The 21,709-nt window shown below is 33.7% G+C and overlaps 1 protein-coding gene across 9 annotated transcripts in view; it reads left to right on the top strand.

Annotated features, from left to right (window-relative positions):
• Positions 1-901: 901 nt before the first annotated feature.
• Positions 902-21,709, top strand: part of LOC124372303 (EEF1A lysine methyltransferase 2) — a 35,024-nt gene continuing 14,216 nt past the window's right edge. The window contains exons 1-3 of one of the 9 annotated variants that reach the window (XM_046830733.1): positions 902-923; positions 13,297-13,413; positions 17,322-17,420. In XM_046830733.1, coding sequence (XP_046686689.1) covers positions 13,319-13,413; positions 17,322-17,420 — 194 coding nt within the window. In that variant the 5' untranslated portion in view covers positions 902-923; positions 13,297-13,318. Of the gene's footprint in view, positions 924-2,133; positions 2,432-2,615; positions 2,772-3,129; positions 3,250-3,469; positions 3,818-3,913; positions 4,054-10,486; positions 10,621-13,296; positions 13,414-17,321; positions 17,421-21,709 lie in introns of those variants that run through there. The other 8 variants (XM_046830703.1, XM_046830691.1, XM_046830685.1 and 5 more) reach the window with 8 other exon arrangements.

The following is a 21,709-nucleotide window of genomic DNA, read 5'->3' on the forward strand; positions in this document are numbered from 1 at the left end:
AAGGTTTGTCGCATATGACGTGGCCATAGTTGTCGTAAAACCCCTTGAACATATAAACTATGCTTTCGGTATAACATTTTATGAAATAAGTCGGTGAACGGACAGTGTTGGATTTAAATTGGACGAAAATAATAGAAAAGGGCTGATAACAGAAAGAAGCTAGAAAACATTACGCTGCAAGTCGGAGTGCAAGAAATCACATAACTACCATTTCTTTGATTCTTATGAGTGATTAATGCCCGACTTAACTTCGAGCTGCAGGCACAGCATTTAGCAGACAAATCATGGGTTGTCAGGACGACCTTATTTCAGCAGTTGCCTAATACAGAAGTTTCAAAACAAAATAGAAGAATATAACTTTCCTCCATAGTTACAACAGTGATCATAAATTGGAGTACTTGTTTGGTCCAATGTGCTAAAATATTAGGAAACAAATATAAAAATCGCACTATCATATTAGATGAGTGGCTTAAGATTCGCAAGTGCCTTCCGCGCGGTATCTGAGGAAGCAGACTGCGTTATCGCCGGAATGTTGCATATCAGAGTTCTAGTAGAAGAACGAAGATCCCTTTTCGACGAAAACTAACAACTTCACTGAGTCCAGATGATGATCTTGACGTAAATGATCTTAGGACACGGATGCGTTCGGGCATACCTTCATCGATTTTAACACGAGGATTATTAGAAATGCTCGTCCTAATACTGTTTAATAATGTTATTATATATAAGCCGCATTAAAAGCGACCTGAGCGAAGATTTTTTGCGCATAGGGGGAGGAGCAGGAGCTTGACCACGCCCTCCTTGACTACTAAGTAGCCTAGAAGTAGTGCCTTTCACTACTTCATCTATTTCTTGCTGGTGCTCTGCTCCCCTGTGTTGGTGTTTTGTAGAATCACGCTATGTTTTGTTATTTTCGTTGTTACGTAATAACAAATATTATAATTAAATATTATTATTAATGTTAATAATAGTGCATTGCATATATTTACTATGTTAGTATAATTAGGAAGTATTTAATACTTTTTTATTGTTAACAGCTGTTGTTATTATTACTAGGTTTGTAAAACAGCTATTATGTAACACATAACCTACGAGTGGTAAAGTGATGACTGAGGATTGGTTGGTAAGGAATGTGGAGGGGGAAGTGAGTCCACGATTCTTCTCCCTCTCCACATCTCTCTCTCACTCGCTCCCTCCATCGCAATGTTCACTTACTAGGTCGCTTTCAAAGCGGCTCATTATAGTTGGATTATTATTTTATCAGTACATTGGTCTTGATCATAACATATGTCTCTGATCTGGTTATTATATTTGACATGCAAAAGTCCTCGTTAAATTGGTTAACATCATGTAATGTGAATACATAAGTAACTTGATAATAACAAAACTTTTTATTTCGACCTTTTCTGGCACCGCTGTTTAACATATAGTAAAAATATATAAATAAAAAAATACAAGTTTTGATTCAAATATACTTTTAACTGTACATTTTTGCAAAGGTTAAGAATGCTGTGCATGGCCAGTATTGTAATGCGAATATCGAAGACAAAGTTACTATTTACCTTTTATTGTGATGTTAAGGCATTCATAAACTCCATCTTACTTGTCTTTTAATGATGTAGGTGCGTGCACTCCGCGCGCGCGCGCGCGCGCGCGCACACACACACACACACACACACACACACACACACACACACACACACACACACACACACACACACACACACACACTATATATATATATATATATATATATATATATATATATATATATATATATATATATATATATATATATATATATATTCTTGATCATAGCAACAAGGCAAATTTAACTTAATTGTCGGGAACAAATTTACTGAAATAAAAAAATGATTCCACACGTGCAAAGCCTCAGAAATTGCGTGTGAAGAAGTCGGTAACTGCTAGTAATAAATAATGAGTAATGATATTTGTTGCAATTGACCAAACTGACTGAAATAGGCGAAATCAAAGTACAGACTACGTACTTAATTAAGTTACAATAAAAATTACATCAGTCTGTAATGGGTACATCAGCAATGCATTAGAAGCTAGATTCAGGTTTGGTATTAACTGATTTGATTTAAAATAAGATTGTCTTAAAGCTGTTAAGCTTCGTAAAACGGGTATATTCGGAAGGGTATTAAAACAATTTATAACGATTAAAAGTTTTTCAACACAATTATGATAACTGATATTTGTGCAAAATATGGCCATTAAAGGAAGTGGGGTATTTAAAATACGAGTATCTGTGAACAAACCTCGAAAATATGTTTGTGAGATCTAGGTACTGAGCAAATCTTTTCGATGCAAACTTAATGCACATTATGGTGATTTGGTATCAACCTTCGTACCAAGCTGGACTGATGTTGGCCAAAATCAACTACAAGTCTCACAAATAAAGAAAGGGGTAAGTGGTTCAATAAAAGTGTGATTAGCAACTTTAAATAATCTTTAATATGCCATTAATAAATAAATTAACTTGTTTTGTGGGAATATGTTTGATAGTTCTCTTCTTTCTAATACCAATAGTAGCAAACCCCCATGAAAGTAACCGATTGAATAAGGGAAGCAACACAAGGAGGAGAACAATTAGGTTACACCGACGTAATAAAGCCGGCCTGAGAGTGTATAAAATTCTCTAGCATGAAGGAATTAGAATAAGGTTATGTTCATTGGATATTGGATCGTCAAACAAAACCCTACACTAAGGTAAATAAATTGATGAAAGGAAGCAATACGTTATATAGGTAAGCAGAGTATGGTTGTTACTTTATAACAATTGTTATATTGGAGCCTGATTAAAAAATCTATTCTTTTTCATTGGTATAGACTGTACTGCTAATTCGGTTGATAGGCCTAATGTTCAAGGAAAATAAACACCGGTGTGAAACTGCCAATGGATTCCACCAAGCAGTTTCTTCTCACACTATACTTCTTTGCCAGTTCCCACCATTTACCTATGTGCAAAACTTGGATTTCAAACTCATTGGTAGCCTAATAAAAAATCTGAGCACATAAAACTTGATGTAATATATGTCATATTTTAGTGTGTATTGTGTACATTCACGTGGTATATATGTATCATCCTGGAGTGGTTTTGCGTTTTGGAGTATAACAAATTTCGGTCTGTCTACCTGTAAATCTAAGATTTCGAACTCATTGGTAGCGCATACAACCAGATGTATTATATATCATAATGTAGTGTATATTGTGTACTCTCATGTGGTATGTTTCATCTTTTTCCTTTTTTTATTTTTGTGGGAAACATAAAAGTTTGCAGCGTCTACGTTCAAATCTAAGTATACAAACTCATAGGTAGCTCAATAAAACTTTTCTCAGCGCATAAAACCAACTGCATTTTATGTTATTTTGTATTGTATATTACATACTTTTACTTGATATAGGCTGTGTATCAAGTGCTGAAGCCCTATTGTATATTTGAGGAATAAGTCAATTTGGAATGTCTATGTGTAAATCTGTGAATCTTTGTTATAATTTTAAATCTCCTGCTGAAAATAGCCAGCTATGATGTTGTGGATTTTATGGGGTATTTTTGTTTCAGTTGCTGACTGCAATTATAAATGATACATTTTTATTTAGTTATGTAATGCTCATCTCTAGATTTTTTTATTTAGCGAACAGATTTCATTTGTAAGTTTATAGGTTAGATTACAATGACTGTCGTCCGCTGTTTTCTTCTCTCACTTTGGTAAGTGGTGGGAGCTGGCTATGAAGTATGGTGGGAGTAGTGAGTGGAAATTCCTTGGTGGAATTCATCGGCAGTTTCACATTAGTAAATAAACTATCTTTAAGTGTTCTACACACATTCATGTGTTTGGCCACTATGCTATTTACTCAATGTTTATAAATGTGACCAAATTTGAATAACCAGAATTAAATATTGAGTTAAATAAAGTTACTGTACCTATTAAAGTATTCAATCCCTGGATTTTGAAAGCAAATCTCAAAAACCTGGCTTGGCACTGAGAAATTATGTACCTGGGTACCATCTCTATTTTATTGAATATGGAGCAGTGTGAAACTGGCCATAGATTCCATCCATAAAAGAACTAATCCGCTGACTTGAATCCTAACCTGGTTCATGAACTACTCCTGACCTAGTTCCTGAACTACAACTAACCTAGTTCCTGAACCAGTTCAATCACTTCAGGATTAAATTATATTATTAAAATTAAATTTTATAATTTAAAAAAAGAACAAATACAAAAATATTTATAGATTATACTTAATACATTACTTTGAATACATGGTCTACTGTATATTACTACCCTCATTTTAGACCTCTCCTATTTTTGGACAAATACCAATATATAGATAGCCATATCTCAAAAACGTACGAGCCAATTTTGATAAAACTTTCTGAACACATTCACTACATGGTCTACTATATTAAAATACAAGCCTCATTCTTAGGCCACGCCTATTTCCGGAGCCACAAAAACTTTATAGGCCAAGTGCTGACAAAAACCAATCTATGGACAGCCATACCTCAAAAATGTACGAGCCAATTTTGATAAAACTTTCTGTACACATTCACTACATGGTCTAGTATACTAAAATACAAGCCTCATTCTTAGGGCCACGCCTATTTCCGGAGCCACAATAACTTTATAGGCCAAGTGCTGACAAAAACCAATCTATGGACAGCCATATCTCAAAAACGTACGAGCCAATTTTGATAAAACTTTCTGTACACATTCACTACATGGTCTAGTATACTAAAATACAAGCCTAATTCTTAGGCCACGCCTATTTCCGGAGCCACATCGATTTTACAGGCCAAGTGCTGACAAAAACCAATCTATGGACAGCTATATCTCAAAAACGTACGAGCCAATTTTGATAAAACTTTCTGTACACATTCACTACATGGTCTAGTATATACTAAAATACAAGCCTCATTCTTAGGCCACGCCTATTTCCGGAACCACAATAACTTTTAAGGCCCAAGTGCTGACAAAAACCAATCTATGGACAGCCATATCTCAAAAACGTACGAGCCAATTTTGATAAAAACTTTCTGTACACATTCACTACATGGTCTAGTATACTAAAATACAAGCCTCATTCTTAGGCCACACGCCTATTTCCGGAGCCACAATAACTTTATAGGCCAAGTGCTGACAAAAACAAATCAATGGACAGCCATATCTCAAAAACGTAAGAGCCAATTTTTGATAAAACTTTCTGTACACATTCACTACATGGTCTAGTATACTAAAATACAAGCATCATTCTTAGGCCACGCCTATTTCCGGAGCCACATCGATTTACAGGTCAAGTGCTGACAAAAACCAATCTATGGACAGCCATATCTCAAAAACGTACGAGCCAATTTTGATAAAAACTTTCTGTACACATTCACTACATGGTCTAGTATACTAAAATACAAGCCTCATTCCTTGGCCACGCCTATTTCCGGAGCCACATCGATTTTACTGGCCAAGTGCTGACAAAAACATATCTATGACAGCCATATCTCAAAAACGTAACGAGCCAATTTTGATAAAACTTTCTGTACACATTCACTACATGGTCTAGTATACTAAAAATACAAGCCTCATTCTTAGGCCACGCCTATTTCCGGAGCCACAATAACTTTATACAGGCCAAGTGCTGACAAAAACCAATCTATGGACAGCCATATCTCAAAAACGTACGAGCCAATTTTGATAAAACTTTCTGTACACATTCACTACATGGTCTAGTATACTAAAATACAAGCCTCATTCTCTTAGGCCACGCCTATTTCCGGAGCCACAATAACTTTACTTGTGAGAATATAAAGTTATTTTCAAAAACATTAAAGCCAAGTGGTTATTGGGTTTTGATAAATTAGATTTTCTTCTCTGCATAGATTCCTAGTTACTTAAAGAAAGTATACAGTAAATTTTTAGTTTGAATTTATTTAAGTGGATTTTCATTTGCTTTGACAAAAACAAATGCAGCAGCACACTTTTAATCAATTTTTTTAGGAGCTTATAAAAAAATCAAAGTTTTTTTATTGAAATTTTCTTTGAGCTAAAAAATATTTTTGTAATAAAAGGAACCTCTCCACAGGCACTTGCCTCTATAGGCCCCTAGTTATTTTTGAAAAATATTTCTTTTAATTTACGAGTGTTTTTGTTTTAAAATTTTATTTTCAAGAATGTTACATTTTTATTTAAGTTGCTCATTAGGTTTGTACATTATGTATACCAATGCATAATATGTGTTATTGTAATATTTTCAAAAATAAATTATATTCTATTCTATTCTATACTTCAGGACTAAGTAAAGTAATCCGTACGAGAAAATATTTGTACCTTGGTAACAGAGTACTAGATACAAAGTACCTGTTGTCTGTATTTTTAGTTCTCATAACCGTTACAGATACTGTAGAAAAAGTACAAATTCACAAAGTACTGATACTGAAATACCGTCTCTAGGCCCGCTATTGTGAGCACATAATTTCGGTAGCTCCGGCATTTCAAAAAGCATTAAAGAACCGTCCCTGGCGTAGGTTAAATGAGCAATTTATTCTGCACATTCAATTTAAATATAATGAAAACTGGCAGAAGAAACCATAGCTTTGTAAATAGTTGTTAATAGTTGTTTAGTGTAGTGTTTAAAAAGTGTAAAAGTAGTGTGTTAAAAGTAAAAAGTAAAGTTAGTGTGTTAAAGTAGTGTTAAAAAAGTGTTTTACCTACAAGTAAGTTTATCTTACAGTTACTTCAAATGAATGTAAAGTATGAATGTAAGAATGTATAAAGTGGCTACAATTATGTATGCGAGGATTAACCAAAATATGCTCTACGATTTTCCAGGGTGCGTGATTTAATAGATTAGATTTTTTTCTTAGCGCATAACCTAGATAGATTGTACCTTGTCAGCACTTGGCCTGTACAAATCGATGTGTCTCCGGAAATAGGCGCGGCCTAAGAATGAGGCTTGTATTTTAAAGTAGACCATGTAGTGAATGTGTACAGAAAGTTTTTTTTCAAAATTGGCTCGTACGTTTTTGAGATATGGCTGTCCATAGATTGGTTTTTGTCAGCACACTAGGCCTGTAAAAATCGATGTGGACTCCGGAAATATGGCGTGGCCTAAGAAATGAGGCCTTGTAATTTTTTTAGTATACTAGACCATGTAGTGAATGTGTACAGAAAGTGTTTATCCAAATTGGCTCGTACGTCTTTGAGATATGGCTGTCCATAGATTGGTTTATTGTCAGTTACTTTGGCCTATAAAGTTTATTGTGGCTCCGGAAATAGGCGTGGCCTAAGAATGAGGCTTGTATTTTAGTATACTAGATTTTCCATGTAGTGAATGTGTACAGAAAGTTTATAATTAGAAATTGGCTCGTACATTTTTAGAGGTATGGCTGTCCATAGATTGGTTTTTGTCAGCACTTGGCCTATAAAGTTATTGTGGCTCCGGAAATAGGCGTGGCCTAAGAATGAGGCTTGTATTTTAGTATATTAGACCATGTAGTGAATGTGTACAGAAAGTTTTATCAAAATTGGCTCGTACGTTTTTGAGATATGGCTGTCCATAGATTGGTTTTTGTCAGCACTAGGCCTGTAAAATCGATGTGGCTCCGGAAATAGGCGTGGCCTAAGAATGAGGCTTGTATTTTAGTATAAACTAGACCATGTAGTGAATGTGTACAGAAAGTTTTATCAAAATTGGCTCGTACGTTTTTGAGATATGGCTGTCCATAGATTGGTTTTTTGTCAGCACTAGGCCTGTAAAATCGATGTGGCTCCGGAAATAGGCGTGGCCTAAGAATGAGGCTTGTATTTTAGTAAAACTAGACCATGTAAGTAATTGTGTACAGAAAGTTTTATCCAAATTGGCCTCGTACGTTTTTGAGATATGGCTGTCCATAGATTGGGTTTTTGTCAGCACTAGGCCTGTAAAATCGATGTGGCTCCGGTAAATAGGCGTGGCCTAAGAATGAGGCTTGTATTTTAGTATATTAGACCATGTAGTGAATGTGTACAGAAAGTTTTATCAAAATTGGCTCGTACGTTTTTGAGATATGGCTGTCCATAGATTGGTTTTTGTCAGCACTTGGCCTATAAAGTTATTGTGGCTCCGGAAATAGGCGTGGCCTAAGGATGAGGCTTGTATATTTTAGTATACTAGACCATGTAGTGAATGTGTACAGAAAGTTTTATCAAAATTGGCCTCGTACATTTTTTTAGATATGGCTGTCCATAGATTGGTTTTTGTCAGCACTTGGCCTGTAAAATCGATGTGGCTCCGGAAATAGGCGTGGCCTAAGAATGAGGCTTGTATTTTAGTATACTAGACCATGTTAGTGAATGTGTACAGAAAGTTTTATCCAAATTGGCTCGTACGTTTTTGAGATATGGGCTATCCATATATTGGTTTTTGTCAGCACTTGGCCTATAAAGTTATTGTGGCTCCAGAAATAGGCGTGGCCTAAGAATGAGGCTTGTTTTTTTAGTATACTAGACCATGTATGAATGTGTACAGAAAGTTTTATCAAAATTGGCTCGTACATTTTTGAGGTATGGCTGTCCCATAGATTGGTTTTTGTCAGCACTTGGCCTATAAATCGATTATTGTGGCTCCGGAAATAGGCGTGGCCTAAGAATGAGGCTTTGTATTTTAGTATATTAGACCATGTAGTGAATGTGTACAGAAAGTTTTATATCAAAATTGGCTCGTACGTTTTTGAGATATGGCTGTCCATAGATTGGTTTTTGTCAGCACTAGGCCTGTAAAAATCGATGTGTGGCTCCGGAAATAGGCGTGGCCTAAGAATGAGGCTTGTATTTTTAGTATACTAGACCATGTAGTGAATGTGTCAGAAAGTTTTATCAAAATTGGCTCGTACGTTTTTGAGATATGGCTGTCCATAGTTTGGTTTTTGTCAGCACTTGACCTGTAAAATCGATGTGGCTCCGGAAAATAGGCGTGGCCTAAGAATGAGGTTTGTATTTTTAGTATACTAGACCATGTGATGTAGTGAATGTGTACAGAAAGTTTTATCAAAAATTGGCTCGTACGTTTTTGAGATATAGCTGTCCATAGATTGGTTTTTTGTCAGCACTTGACCTGTAAAATCGATGTGGCTCCGGAAATAGGCGTGGCCTAAGAATGAGGTTTGTATTTTAGTATACTAGACCATGTAGTGAATGTGTACAGAAAGTTTTATCAAAATTGGCTCGTACGTTTTTGAGATATAGCAGTCCATAGATTGGTTTTTTGTCAGCACTTGGCCTATAAATTTATTGTGGCTCCGGAAATAGGCGTGGCCTAAGAATGAGGTTTGTATTTTAGTATACTAGACCATGTAGTGAATGTGTACAGAAAGTTTTATCAAAATTGGCTCGTACATTTTTTAGATATGGCTGTCCATAGATTGGTTTTTGTCAGCACTTGGCCTGTAAAATCGATGTGGCTCCGGAAATAGGCGTGGCCTAAGAATGAGGCTTGTATTTTAGTATAGTAGACCATGTAGTGAATGTGTACAGAAGGTTTTATCAAAATTGGATTGTACGTTTTTAAGGTATGGGCCCTTTTAGTTATTGTGGTTTCTCAAGAAACTTGCCTATTTAAATTGATTATAAGTCTTGAAAATTGCTGCTATAAAAGGTTTTTGGATTATTATCATGTGGCTAAAAGGTACTGTTTGTTCATTTAAAATCTTTATTTGTAGTACGTTTTTAAGGTATCTTCTCAAAACGTTATTAATTAAATTTATATTTTGTATGGTTTGAGTTTATGAACATATGGTTAGGATTCATTTAGGAACTAGTTCCCGGTACTCGTTCTTTTTTATGGATGGAATCTATGGCCAGTTTCACGTCGTGAATATGGTATGGTATCTGGGTATCAATTAGAAATTGCATGACACTTTTATTGGTAATAGTTCACTTAAGCCACTTCACAATGTTTGCTGGTTTATCAAAAAGAAAATGCTGAAAAATGAAATAAAAAAACAGAAGATAACAAATAAATTTTGGAAAAACCAAAACTTCTTTGAACCCCAAAAGTGGCAGTAAGAATTTTCCTGGGTAGCAGGCCAATGTATGCCTTTGTGCAGAGGAGTCACTAAATTGTTTTAGATTGCACATAATATACTAAAACCCTAGTGTTCTATAGTTTTGCAATTTCATAGGTTATGAATCTGGCTCACAAGTAGTGCTTTGAGTAGATTCTTTTAATAGTCACTTTTTAAACAGAAAAAACCCTGTTCTTCATATTTCAAAGTCAGATGGTTAAAAAAATTAGTACAATTTTTTTTTATTGATTGCAATATATTTAAAAGTATTGAACTGTATTTGTTTCTATAGAAACCATTTGTTTTTAAATGCTCTTATTAGTTTTTTACTATGTTGCTAAACATTACAAAATTACCAAAAATATTACTTTTATTTTCAACATCTGTTGAAAATCTTAAATCATTTATATTGCTTATAAATAACTTATTTTTATGTAGGGAATTAAGAGGACAACAAGTTAATGTGATTGTTTGAATTGTTATAAATTGCAAAACATAAGAAACAGTTCTGAGAACCCTTGCCTATATTGTGTTTGAAAAGTTAGGAAATTCAACAGGTGATATAGCCTAAATTTTCATAATAATCGTAATAATTTCAAAATATAGATTTAGTTGCAAATTTTATGCTAAAAACAAAAAAATGTATACCACATAGTATTTATTTACTATAACATAAAATCTGAAAAAGTACCAATTGTATCACCTTACAAGTATGAACTAAATCATAATTGATTTACTTATTCTAAAATCTCCTGGAGTCTATAGATTAGGCTAGTACTTCACTGGACATCGAAGAGCTAAATTAATCGATGAGTTATGATGATTGAAAACATAAACCATAACACTTGAAATATCACAAACTATTAGATTATTTCACAATTACTTTTAGGCTATCTGGTAAAAATAATACAATAATCAATATTATATTTACGGTTAATGTAAATATGTACAGAACAATGGATTTCACACTTCAACTTATGTGTTATAATAAAAGAAAATGATATTGCACTGATGATCAGAATGTCAAAAGGCACACCAAACAATAAACAACACGGACTAACCACATTAAACCCATCTAAAACAACGAAACAACACTTATACTCAGCTAAAAGACAATATGCCACCATATATGTTGCACAAAGAAAAAGAATTTAAAATTCGACGTCGAACTGAAGACAACATAATATCAGAACATCATTCTAATACAATAAAAAAAACTTGATAGAGTACACAAATTGTTTGTAAGTTAGGTAAAACATTTTCTTCGCTGCTAGAAGGTAAATTTCTAGAATCTTACTGTCAAACACAACACAACACAACTCAAATCTAAAATGGCAACAACAAAACAAGAAAGAACATTTGTCTTTATTTTGAAATGTACAAAGCAAAATGAACATGCTACTTAAGAAATTGATAAATGTGGTTTTAGGTCAGTATAGCTAACATGGGTAATATAAACACTAACCCTTTTATTTACTTGGAATTTTGCTGTCAGATGATTTGCTCACTCACAGCCTGTTCCAAAACTTTTAACAGCCCAGTTTTAGACATTTAAGTTAAAGCGTTTTAGATAAAATCCATATAATTGTTATTAATGATTTCATAGGCTTATAGATAGAATATTTTTGGTTTCAATAAATAACCTTAGAGTGATCCCAGACTTACGGTTAGCTCATTTCCATGATCCTATTAAATAGGATACATTTTCTTATTTGCAGGTTTGTTTCTATGGTAAATAGTAAATATATATATTATGTACATTTGCCCCCTCCCACTTGATACTCCACCACTTAGAAGGGATAGGAACCCATTTTTATAAAATTTTTCTGATTTTGACAAACTTTTGTGAAAAATTTATTTTTAATGCCTACACTTTAAAAACCCCATAACAAAGTTTTATCCTCAATTTATTTTAGGGAGGTCAGAAAATCCATGAAACAACCTGACAGGGATGTGGGTTTACAAGTAAGTTACTTGTTACACAAAAACAAAACTACGAATATGTAACAACAGAAGAGTTCATTAAAAGTCCTGGTCGCCTGATTCTAAAAAGCCCTCTTAAGGAGGGTACCATGACCACCTTTAATAAATGTTGTCTAATTTTACCAAATTTATTGTAAAACATGTATTTCAAATCTTCTTTTTAAGAAAACCCACAAAAAATGTTTCATCCCCTATTCTTCTTTAGGAGAGTAATGAAACTTTCTCCAAGAGGTAGAGTTTGGGAATAAAATGTATATAATATATTTACTATTGACAAAGAACAAACCTGCAAAATAAAAAAAAAAAAAAAAAATGGGTTGCCTATGCAATGGGTTAACTTCCAGACTGGGGGTCACCAACATTAGTATACTAGAAATAGTATTCAAGTGCTCAACACTATAAAAAAGGTTTTTTTACCTTGGAGGTTTTTAAAAAAAATGTTATTTGACTTCATGAAGAATATAGACGTTCCATATTTCTTCTGACCATTATTAGTTAATACAAAATGGGTGAAGTGAATAAAACAGTACTTGCTTTGTCACACTGAGTTTGAAGCAATTACTCCTATGAATAATAATTAAAATGCTACTAAGGATAGTACTTGCCTTACATTTCCCAGACTGTAGTATTTCCTCCAGATTCATATGAATAAAACTAAACAATTACAATCTTTTTGTATTAATTTCTTCATATTTATGGAGTCTGGAATAGGTCAGAATTTCTTTCTGTTCAGTTGGTATCAGACTGATGCATGTTGATTAGTGTAAGTTGTATCGTGAGCTTCAGCATGTCACTGACAAACAATTTTTAGGGTTGAAAGAAGAATGTGTAAATATTTAACTTGTTATGTTTCTGACTGAACTATTACTTTCAACGTAAGAAAAGTCTTTTACATAAAAGAATGGAAATGTTTGATACACTGTACCTAATTGAGGATTTGAAACTTTGATTTAGGAGGGAAGTTATTAACATTTTTATAAGATAGAATTACAAACGTTAGTAGAAGGGAAGAGGGTATCACTTAGTGTATACTCCATCTTTTTGTATTTGTGTGCGCGCGCGCGCGACACACACACACACACACACACACTATATATTTTGATGATACACCTTTTGTTATAGAGAGCCTGCTTTATTTATAAATATTAATGTTAACATTTAGAATAAGTACTTAAAATGAGAGATTAAACTTTAATATATTTCAGTCTCCTATGAAAGCTCATACACTCTTAGTTTTTTTTTCTTTTTAGGAACTGAATAAACATAACAAGTATGGAAGTTGGTGAACAAAAGGAAGCAGATAAGGTACTCAAATCACCTGAAACAGTGGATGAGCTACCACCATCGGAAATGGGAACAAAAGAGTAGTAAGTATTCATAAAATAATTTTTTAAAGACTGATAAATATTAATTTATTTTATTAATATAGTTCAAATTATTTTTTGTAATTAAGTTAATGATGATCATGAATTACTTTTCTGTAGAGCTTTTTGTCACAGAAAAAATGGTTTTTTTTCATCATAGGGCATTACTTTTATCATTGATTGTCATTAGAAGGTATCTCCATATCCATAATAACTTTTAAATGTCTTAATTTCGAGGTCAACATAAACTGTAACAATTCTGTTATTACGATTCCATTTTGTTCATGACATTTGATCAAAACTTTAATAAAGAGTCAAATTGAATTATTGAGCATTATGATGCTATGAAATCAATTAGAGATTTGGGTAAATGGTAGAATGTCTTACATGAGTGAGAGAGCTAAATATGAGATCTAGAGTATTCCATAACTTTTACTTTCACATGAACCTGACAACACTTGAACACCTAAGTTTAGAATACAACTTGGAATAACTTTTGTTATAAACATAAACATCAATGGTTCCATTTAAAATAATTTTATAGTTAACTCTTGTTTCAGGGAATTACCACTAAAGCTAAAGATTTGTATAGTATTTATATGTGGTCATAATTTATAACACTTGTGTACTCGTCATTACTTACACGTTCACAATATGTGTACATAAATTTACATATTTTAACTTTAAAATGTGATTTTTTTAGGTATTATAACCTTACCTTACAGTCAGATTTATGTTGCTTTACTGTAAATTCATTTCCAGAAGAAAGCATATTCTTGTCTTTGAGTTTTTATATCTTTTTTTGCCTAAGTTGCTTTTTATACGTCTTTACTTTTTCCTTTCTTTGAGAGATGTACAGAAGAGGAATTTTGTAAAATTTCAAGTCTACAGCTTAATTTTTTCTCAAGTTATTCTGCAGACAGTTAGGTTTTACCAATGATATCCCAAATCCTATAGAGAGACATGCACCATTCTCAAACTCTATAACTGTAAATTTTACCTAAACCGTGTAGTTAGAAATAAAAACACAATGCACATATATGAAGAGTGAAAATTGTTGTATGTTAATAATAATCGTGACGAAACCTATTGTATCACTATATGTGTAATGTTTAACCCTTTGACCGCTTAGACGAGTATATTCGCAGGAAGAGCACTTGCCACCACACTATTGGTGCTCTGGCAAAGTCACGTGAGCTTTCTTGCCGTGCTAATCAGCTGTGTGATTTGTGTTCTAATTGGCAGAGAGTTGGAGAGAGATCTTGTGTGGCATGGGGGGAGGCGTGAGCTGGTAGGAGGGGGAGGGTGTGGGCATTAGAGAAGTGGGAAAACTTGAGTGGGAGAAGCAGGAATTACTTCTATCATTAGAACTCTGTTGTATGTTTTTCAAAATATCGTGAACTAAAGACCTTCTAGGATTGTATTCTAAAATTGTCCTATAACAACTAACAACTGAGGAATGAACTATTTTATTTATATCCTGATCGAAATAGGCCAATACACTTTCAAAAGATTATTTTTGGGGAGGCAAAATCTAAATACACCAGAAAATAATTAACAAAAGCAACAAAATAGTTATTTGCAATATATATGGTTTACCAAAGATGAATGAAATGGTGCCACGCCCGTCTGCGCAACTTCGGTTAAGAAAAACTCAGCGCAACTGTCTAGCTGCACAATCTACAGTGGTCCAAGGTTTAATACCTTGTCTATATAGACATGAAGTTACAGCAATACTTCAAAGTAAATATCTCAATTAGTTCTTGAGATATTCCCATGAGTGATAAATTCACTAATCCTAAGCGAAATTCCATGGAAGATCATGCATCATCATCGAAATTGATGTTGTCTATGTAGAAGTGAAGCTTCTACCTAGAAAGTAATTTTCTTTCAGACGTATTTGGCCAATAGGGAGCCGTTTACAATGATTAATGGAGTTAATAGCAACCTCAGTGACGCCAATTATAATGTATTCGAGGGGAAATTATTATCATTTTTAATACTATACACATAATGTATTAATAAAACGCTTACATTTTCTATATTTTCAGCTTTGTCTTCTTCAGTATATCCTTCAGAAAAAAGTAGCCACTTCAAAAGTTTGTACCAAAATATACAACACTTTTTACCATCGTTTAAGGTTTAATGAGGTAATAGAAATCCAGATGACAAGCAAATGCTGAGTGGGGGAGTGAGATACCGTTTATCTGTAAACATGGAGTTGTTTGTCCCATGTCATGTTTCTTGCAGTTGGTAGTTTTTCTTCTTATTAAAGTTATTCTTTTCATCAGAATCTCACATCTTTACTTGTGTATTATTGATCACTTTGAAATTCCACTTCATGCAATATATTTTTTATTTGTCTTCTTTTCTATTTTACTTTTCTCCTATTTCTTTCTTTCTTTCTTTCCTAATTTATGAGGGTGGTTTGATAAGTTAGTACCTTTTTGAATTTTCCACGCAGTAACTTTAAATACAACATTGCTGCAGTCAACTGTAATCTATCAGTAGACAACTTTCTAATTTTGAGCTAGTTACGTCATGCAGTTGATTTTTGATTACCATTCAAAGCAGACAACCTCGTGAATTTTCACGTAAATGGAAAAAGTGAATTTTGTATGCTGATTGAGCATTCATTACTTTTGATGTAACAAATCTATCATATAGACTTGATAAATACTACGGTACCTTCAATTTCAATGGTTATGAAGTGGTTTACAAAGTTCTGTTGTGGTCGTACCAGCACTAGTATTGCTGAATGTTTAGGTCGCCCAAAAGAAGTGACTATTTCGGAAACCGTTGATAAAATCCATGAAATGGCATTGAACAATCGGAGAATGAAAGTCTCTGAGTTGGCTCATGCTGTAGGCCTCTCAACTGAACAGGTACATCACATTTTACACAAATATTTGAACATGAAAAAACTCTGTGAGATGGGTGCCGTGATTCCTCACATTCAACATAAGCGCAACCGTGTGACCACTTCAAAACAGTGTTTAGCGATGTTCAGCCATAATCCGGACAAGTTTTGTTGCTATTTTGTAAGTGTGGACGAGACATGGATCCATCACAACCAATGACCAATGAGCAATCGAAAGAGTGGGTTGCCCGGTGTGAACATGGACCAAAGAAGACCAACAATCTTATCAGCCAACAAGGTCATGACAACAGTTTTTTGGGTTACACAGAGTGTCATTCACATCAGTTACCTTGAGAAGGGTGGACAGATTCAATGTTGATTTGGAGCAAAAAACGAAGAGATTTAGTGAAGAGAAATGCTGTTCCATCAAGACAATACCCTTGTGCACACTTGTCTAGTCACAATGGCAAAACTCCTTGTATAGGGCTATGAACTACTACTCCATCCAGATTATCCTCATGATCTAGCCCCCTGCGACTATTTGCTGTTTTCCAAACGTAAAGAAATGGTTGGGTGGTAGGAGATTTGAGTTGAATGAAGAAGTCAGTACTGAATAAAACGCCTCTTTTGAGAGCCTTAAGAAAACCTATTATTTGGAGCGAATAAAAAAGGTAGAATATTCTGGACTAAATGTATGGAGCTAAAAGTATTGTAAAGTTTTATAAATTGGCATTTAGTCATTAATTTAATGTACAGTTTTATTTCAAGTTGAATAAGAATGTGTGGCTGAGAATTTGTTATTACAATTACATTTTATTTATGCTTGTAATTTAGTTGTAAGGTTTGTATGTCTTTTCAGAACTCTTGAAAAGTCCTACATCTTGATTTTGACAGAAATAATATTTGATATTTCCTTTAAAACGTTTCTTATCACTGTTGCTCAGATTTTCAAGAACTGTCAACACCTCCATTTTACTGTTTTCACAAAAATAATATTCTTGTGATTAATCATATTATAAACAAAAATTCCTAGAGTTGTGTTGTGTTTTAGTTGGGATACTAACTACAGTGTTGAAATTGAAAACTTCAAAAATTACGAGCTCATTGATGAGGGTTGGTTTGGTGGCCATATTGTAAGAAGATTAATTGGGTAAATATTCTTTCTGTGTATCATTCTTTAATTAAAATAGTTAAATTTTTACTTTAGTAGTTTTGGTTTAGTATTTCTTTTTTAAACTTATTAGAGAATATTTGGCCAAAATTCATGAACCTATACCTATATAAGATAGCTGTTGATAGATACAAAACAGAGAATCTCGGTAAAGATGTAGCTACTCAAAGACTATCTGGACAATAATAGATGTAGAGGTTCAACTTAGGAAATGTAAGCAAAACTATAAGGGGAAATGAGGGACTATGGAATATTCCCTTCTGAACAAGAGTTTAACTCTTTTAAGTGCCGAGTTTTCAACAGTGTTGTAATAGTATACTCAATTCGGATTTATTTATTGTCAGAAATTGATGTGACAGTGAGTTTATTTGGAATATACTGCTAGGTTTATTTGATTAGCCATGCAAAATAATTACTGCCGATGTTCAGAGGAGGCATATGCTTACAATGAATGTATGAAAATATATTAGAAGTGTATATGGTAGGTGAGGAGGATGAGAATTGCCTGTGGACTACTAGAACAAATAATATACATTTTTACCTAACCTTGTAATTTGATGTATCCTAATGATAAATTAGAAAATTTTTTAGCACTGAACGTTGGCTATATACACATACATTTACACTATTTACAATAAAATTAACTTTTTTTATAAGTTTTGGAGTAAGTGGTAATTATATGGTGGTGTTGTGCATGTAACTACTCTACAGTCAGCACACATAATGTGTTTCTTACCTACCATAATCAGCTTCAGCTAAATTAAGTGATAAAATGTCCTTATTGGCTGAAGGTTAGTGAAGTCTATCGCTCTTAGAGTAATTTTTCTTTTGTCTGTCTATCTATCTGTCTCAAATGAATCTCAAAATGTCTTCCACTTCCTCCAATAAACTGTGGAGAGCAGTAGTAGTTGACATGCCTTCGACATATGCATACTGAAAAGACTGAGTTGGCTTACCGATAAGGTTTCATCCCTTATGAAACTATTTATAATTTTTTCATATTTTTCACCATAGAAGGGTATTAGGCTGATTGGCTTGTATGACTTATGCTATGATGAGTCTCTTTCTTTTTTCAACACAAACAGCACTAATGCTGTCCTACAGGTCTTTTGAATAAAGCCAAAAGCATATATGCTCCTGAAGAGAGAGTAATTAGATTATTAAAAAATCTAACCCTTCTTGTAATAGAGCCAGAAAAAATCTACCTACCCCTGGTGATTTAAAGGCCTTAAAAGAAGTGCAGCCTGGCAACCTCCCGATCAGACTCACCCTCATCCAGAGATAAACAATTCTCATCTTGAGGCAAGAGACTGGGAATGTGCATGTCCAGCAGTAAGTTTAAAGTCTCCTTCGTACTCTTTGTTAGCCTACCGTTTGCTTTTATCAATTAAACTAATGGGTTAGACTAGTTGATTTTCAACCTACTAGCCTCTGGTAAACGGTTAATATTTTTATGTACAGAAGTTTCTCCATGTTCTTTTATTTTTATTTATTATATTGATTTAGAGCATTTTGATACATATACTATTTGCCTGTTCCATGTTTCTTTTTTTCTCTTTATCAACCAAAACACGTATTTCTTAAGTCTGTTTCTTCAAAGGGGACAAAGTGTCTTTTAGGCCTTTATTGTGACATTTTATACTATTTGAGCCAACCTTTTGAGTTTCATTCATTTTTCTAATAGGGATTTATCTCTTCTAACTCTTCTTTTAGGAACTCCATGTATCCCTTCTAGTTAGTTGATGTAAGAACCACATAGGCCATATTTGCCTTGGTGGAGGCAGCTCCATACTACTAGTGTCACAATACATTAATATTACAACATTCTTTAAAGATTTAATTCTAAACTATTAACAATTTAATTTAATAAAAAATAATTAATATAATTAAGCTTAAGTATCATTCAACTGAATTTTATATTATCATATATTTTTAGTTATCATTTTGATGAATCTGAAACTCCTCCAGTGGATAAAAAGCTTTATGCGTCAAAAACTCTTTTAACATTGGTCAAAATTTGTTAGTATTGAGAACAGTCTGAATTTCTTTAGGAATCAATTTCATAAACTTTATTCCAGCATAGGAAGCTTTCTTCTTACCCTTTGACACGCTACTTATAGTGTACATGTAACCTCTATGGCAGTATGTTTTTTTAACAAATCTGGTACAATAACTTTGTAGTTTAGGTAAAATGCAATGACAGCTAATTTTGGTCAAATACTCATGATTTTTTTCACAAAAATACACATAAAGAATTGCATGATAAACACATATTAATTATTTTATTGTAAAACTATATCACATGCATGTTAATATTCTTAATACCTGTTAAAAATTATTGGTGTTATAATCTTTGAAGCATGGCTCTAAACAAATCCTTGCCTTGCAGTCTGGCCACTACAAATAGGAATCTTTCCTCGTGTTCTTCCTTGCATAAACACTACACCTCTTCTGTCTTCTGTCCTTTTATTTCTGTTGGCAGGAGTTTCTCCAAAAATGCCTTTCTGTTATTCTTGATGGCCAGGTTTATTATTATTATTCTTTTATGAAATAATAGAAAATTGATGGCCAGGGTTCGATTAAGGGGCATCCATGCACTGGCCTAGCTAGTACAGCTCCATACTTGTCAAAAATGCCTTTTAGTTAGTTGGAGCCTAACAGTAATTGTTCATCATCTGGCTTGTGGGTCTTAAAAATTATAACAGAATCTAAAAACTGTAATAATCAAAATTCTTAAAAAATTTGGATGTACCATTTTTGGCCCTTTTTCCCTTTCAATTAAGAAAACTATGCTAAATTTTCTCTCTTTTGTCCATCCCACCCATCTGTTTGTTATAGTCAAAAACACCAATGCTGGCTTACTCTTGAATGCCTGATTTATTTGTTTCTGTAACCATGTTGTGTAAGTGAAATGTTGATATAAGAGATGCAAGTCGTTTATCCTTCCATTTCATTACCTTAACTGGATCTGAGTAGTTAGTATTTATTTGACCCTCCTCTAAATTTGCCTTTTTGACTTCCTCTGGTACATTTTTTCTATTTAGTTTTAAAGTTCTACATGTGTCAGTTTTTTTGGATTTTAGTACCAGGGAGAGATCTGGTGAATTATACCACCCATCCTTTTCGAGAATGGGTTCTCTAACAATGTCAGAACTATTGCAGTAGATTTCAATGTAGTTTGTGGTATTATCGGGCATGTAAAGATATCATCATACACAAGGAAAGACCATGTGAAACATGTAGATGACTCGCATAGTTCAAAAGTTTTTATTTAGTATTTTGAAGCTTTTAGTGGAACATATTATTTGAAGGATAGTTTCCCCTTCCAAAAAGTTAGAGATTCATCAATATAAACATTTTGGTCCAACTTGTATGATGTTTTAAATTTCTTGTTTAGATGATCAAACAAGTTAATTTTCAATAACTTTTTGGATCCTTGGGGTAAATTAAATTCATTTGTATCACAAAAATTTAAATATTTAGATATAAGTTCAAGTCTCTCAAGAGGTATTGTGTTTGGGAAAATAGGGCTCTCTAGTAAGGAGTTTTTGGAGTAATAAGACCTTTGAGAAGCTTTCTGCACAATGCCAATTAGCATAACGATACCGCCTCTGTTTTTTATTTCTAGAGTTACGTATACCACAAGGCCTGTTATAGTCTAAATGATGTCTCTCTTTCCATGGTATCCTCTTGCCCTAACTCTAAGTCAATGTTTCCATTATTAGGCCCTGTAGGCCTACCTTGGTCAAACTCGTTTTGAATAGTCCTAGGTAGTAAAAACTCATGTTCACTAAAATTTTCATCATCGACATTCATAAGTAACAGGTACTTGATTACCTATAGCCATAGATGAAGAGCAGCCAAGAATGTCATGATCATCACTTTCCTCACAATTTGGTGTTCCTTGCTACTGAGCATAGTCAATATCAACACTAACACAATTGTCAGAGTCATAGTCCATCCAGCAGTCAATTTCACTATCTCATGCTGTCATTTTTACAACTAATTATGCCATTAGAATTACATATTGCAATCACAAAGACTTTTCTAATGAACAATCAAATCGGTTAACGTAAAACACAAGCAAATACGTCCTGGTAAACAAGTCACGCCGCTTTGTTTACTCATACCGTCATTACTGCAGTCAGCTGACAACAGCCATATAAGGAATCACACTCTCCCTTGACCATGTAGCCCTTGGCATATGTTGTTCCACTTTGACTTGGAAAGCAGGGAAAATAAATCAAGGTAAGGTGGTTTATAGATGA

The sequence above is a fragment of the Homalodisca vitripennis genome, chromosome 1 (genome assembly GCF_021130785.1).
Source record: "Homalodisca vitripennis isolate AUS2020 chromosome 1, UT_GWSS_2.1, whole genome shotgun sequence".
Lineage (NCBI taxonomy): Eukaryota > Metazoa > Arthropoda > Insecta > Hemiptera > Cicadellidae > Homalodisca > Homalodisca vitripennis.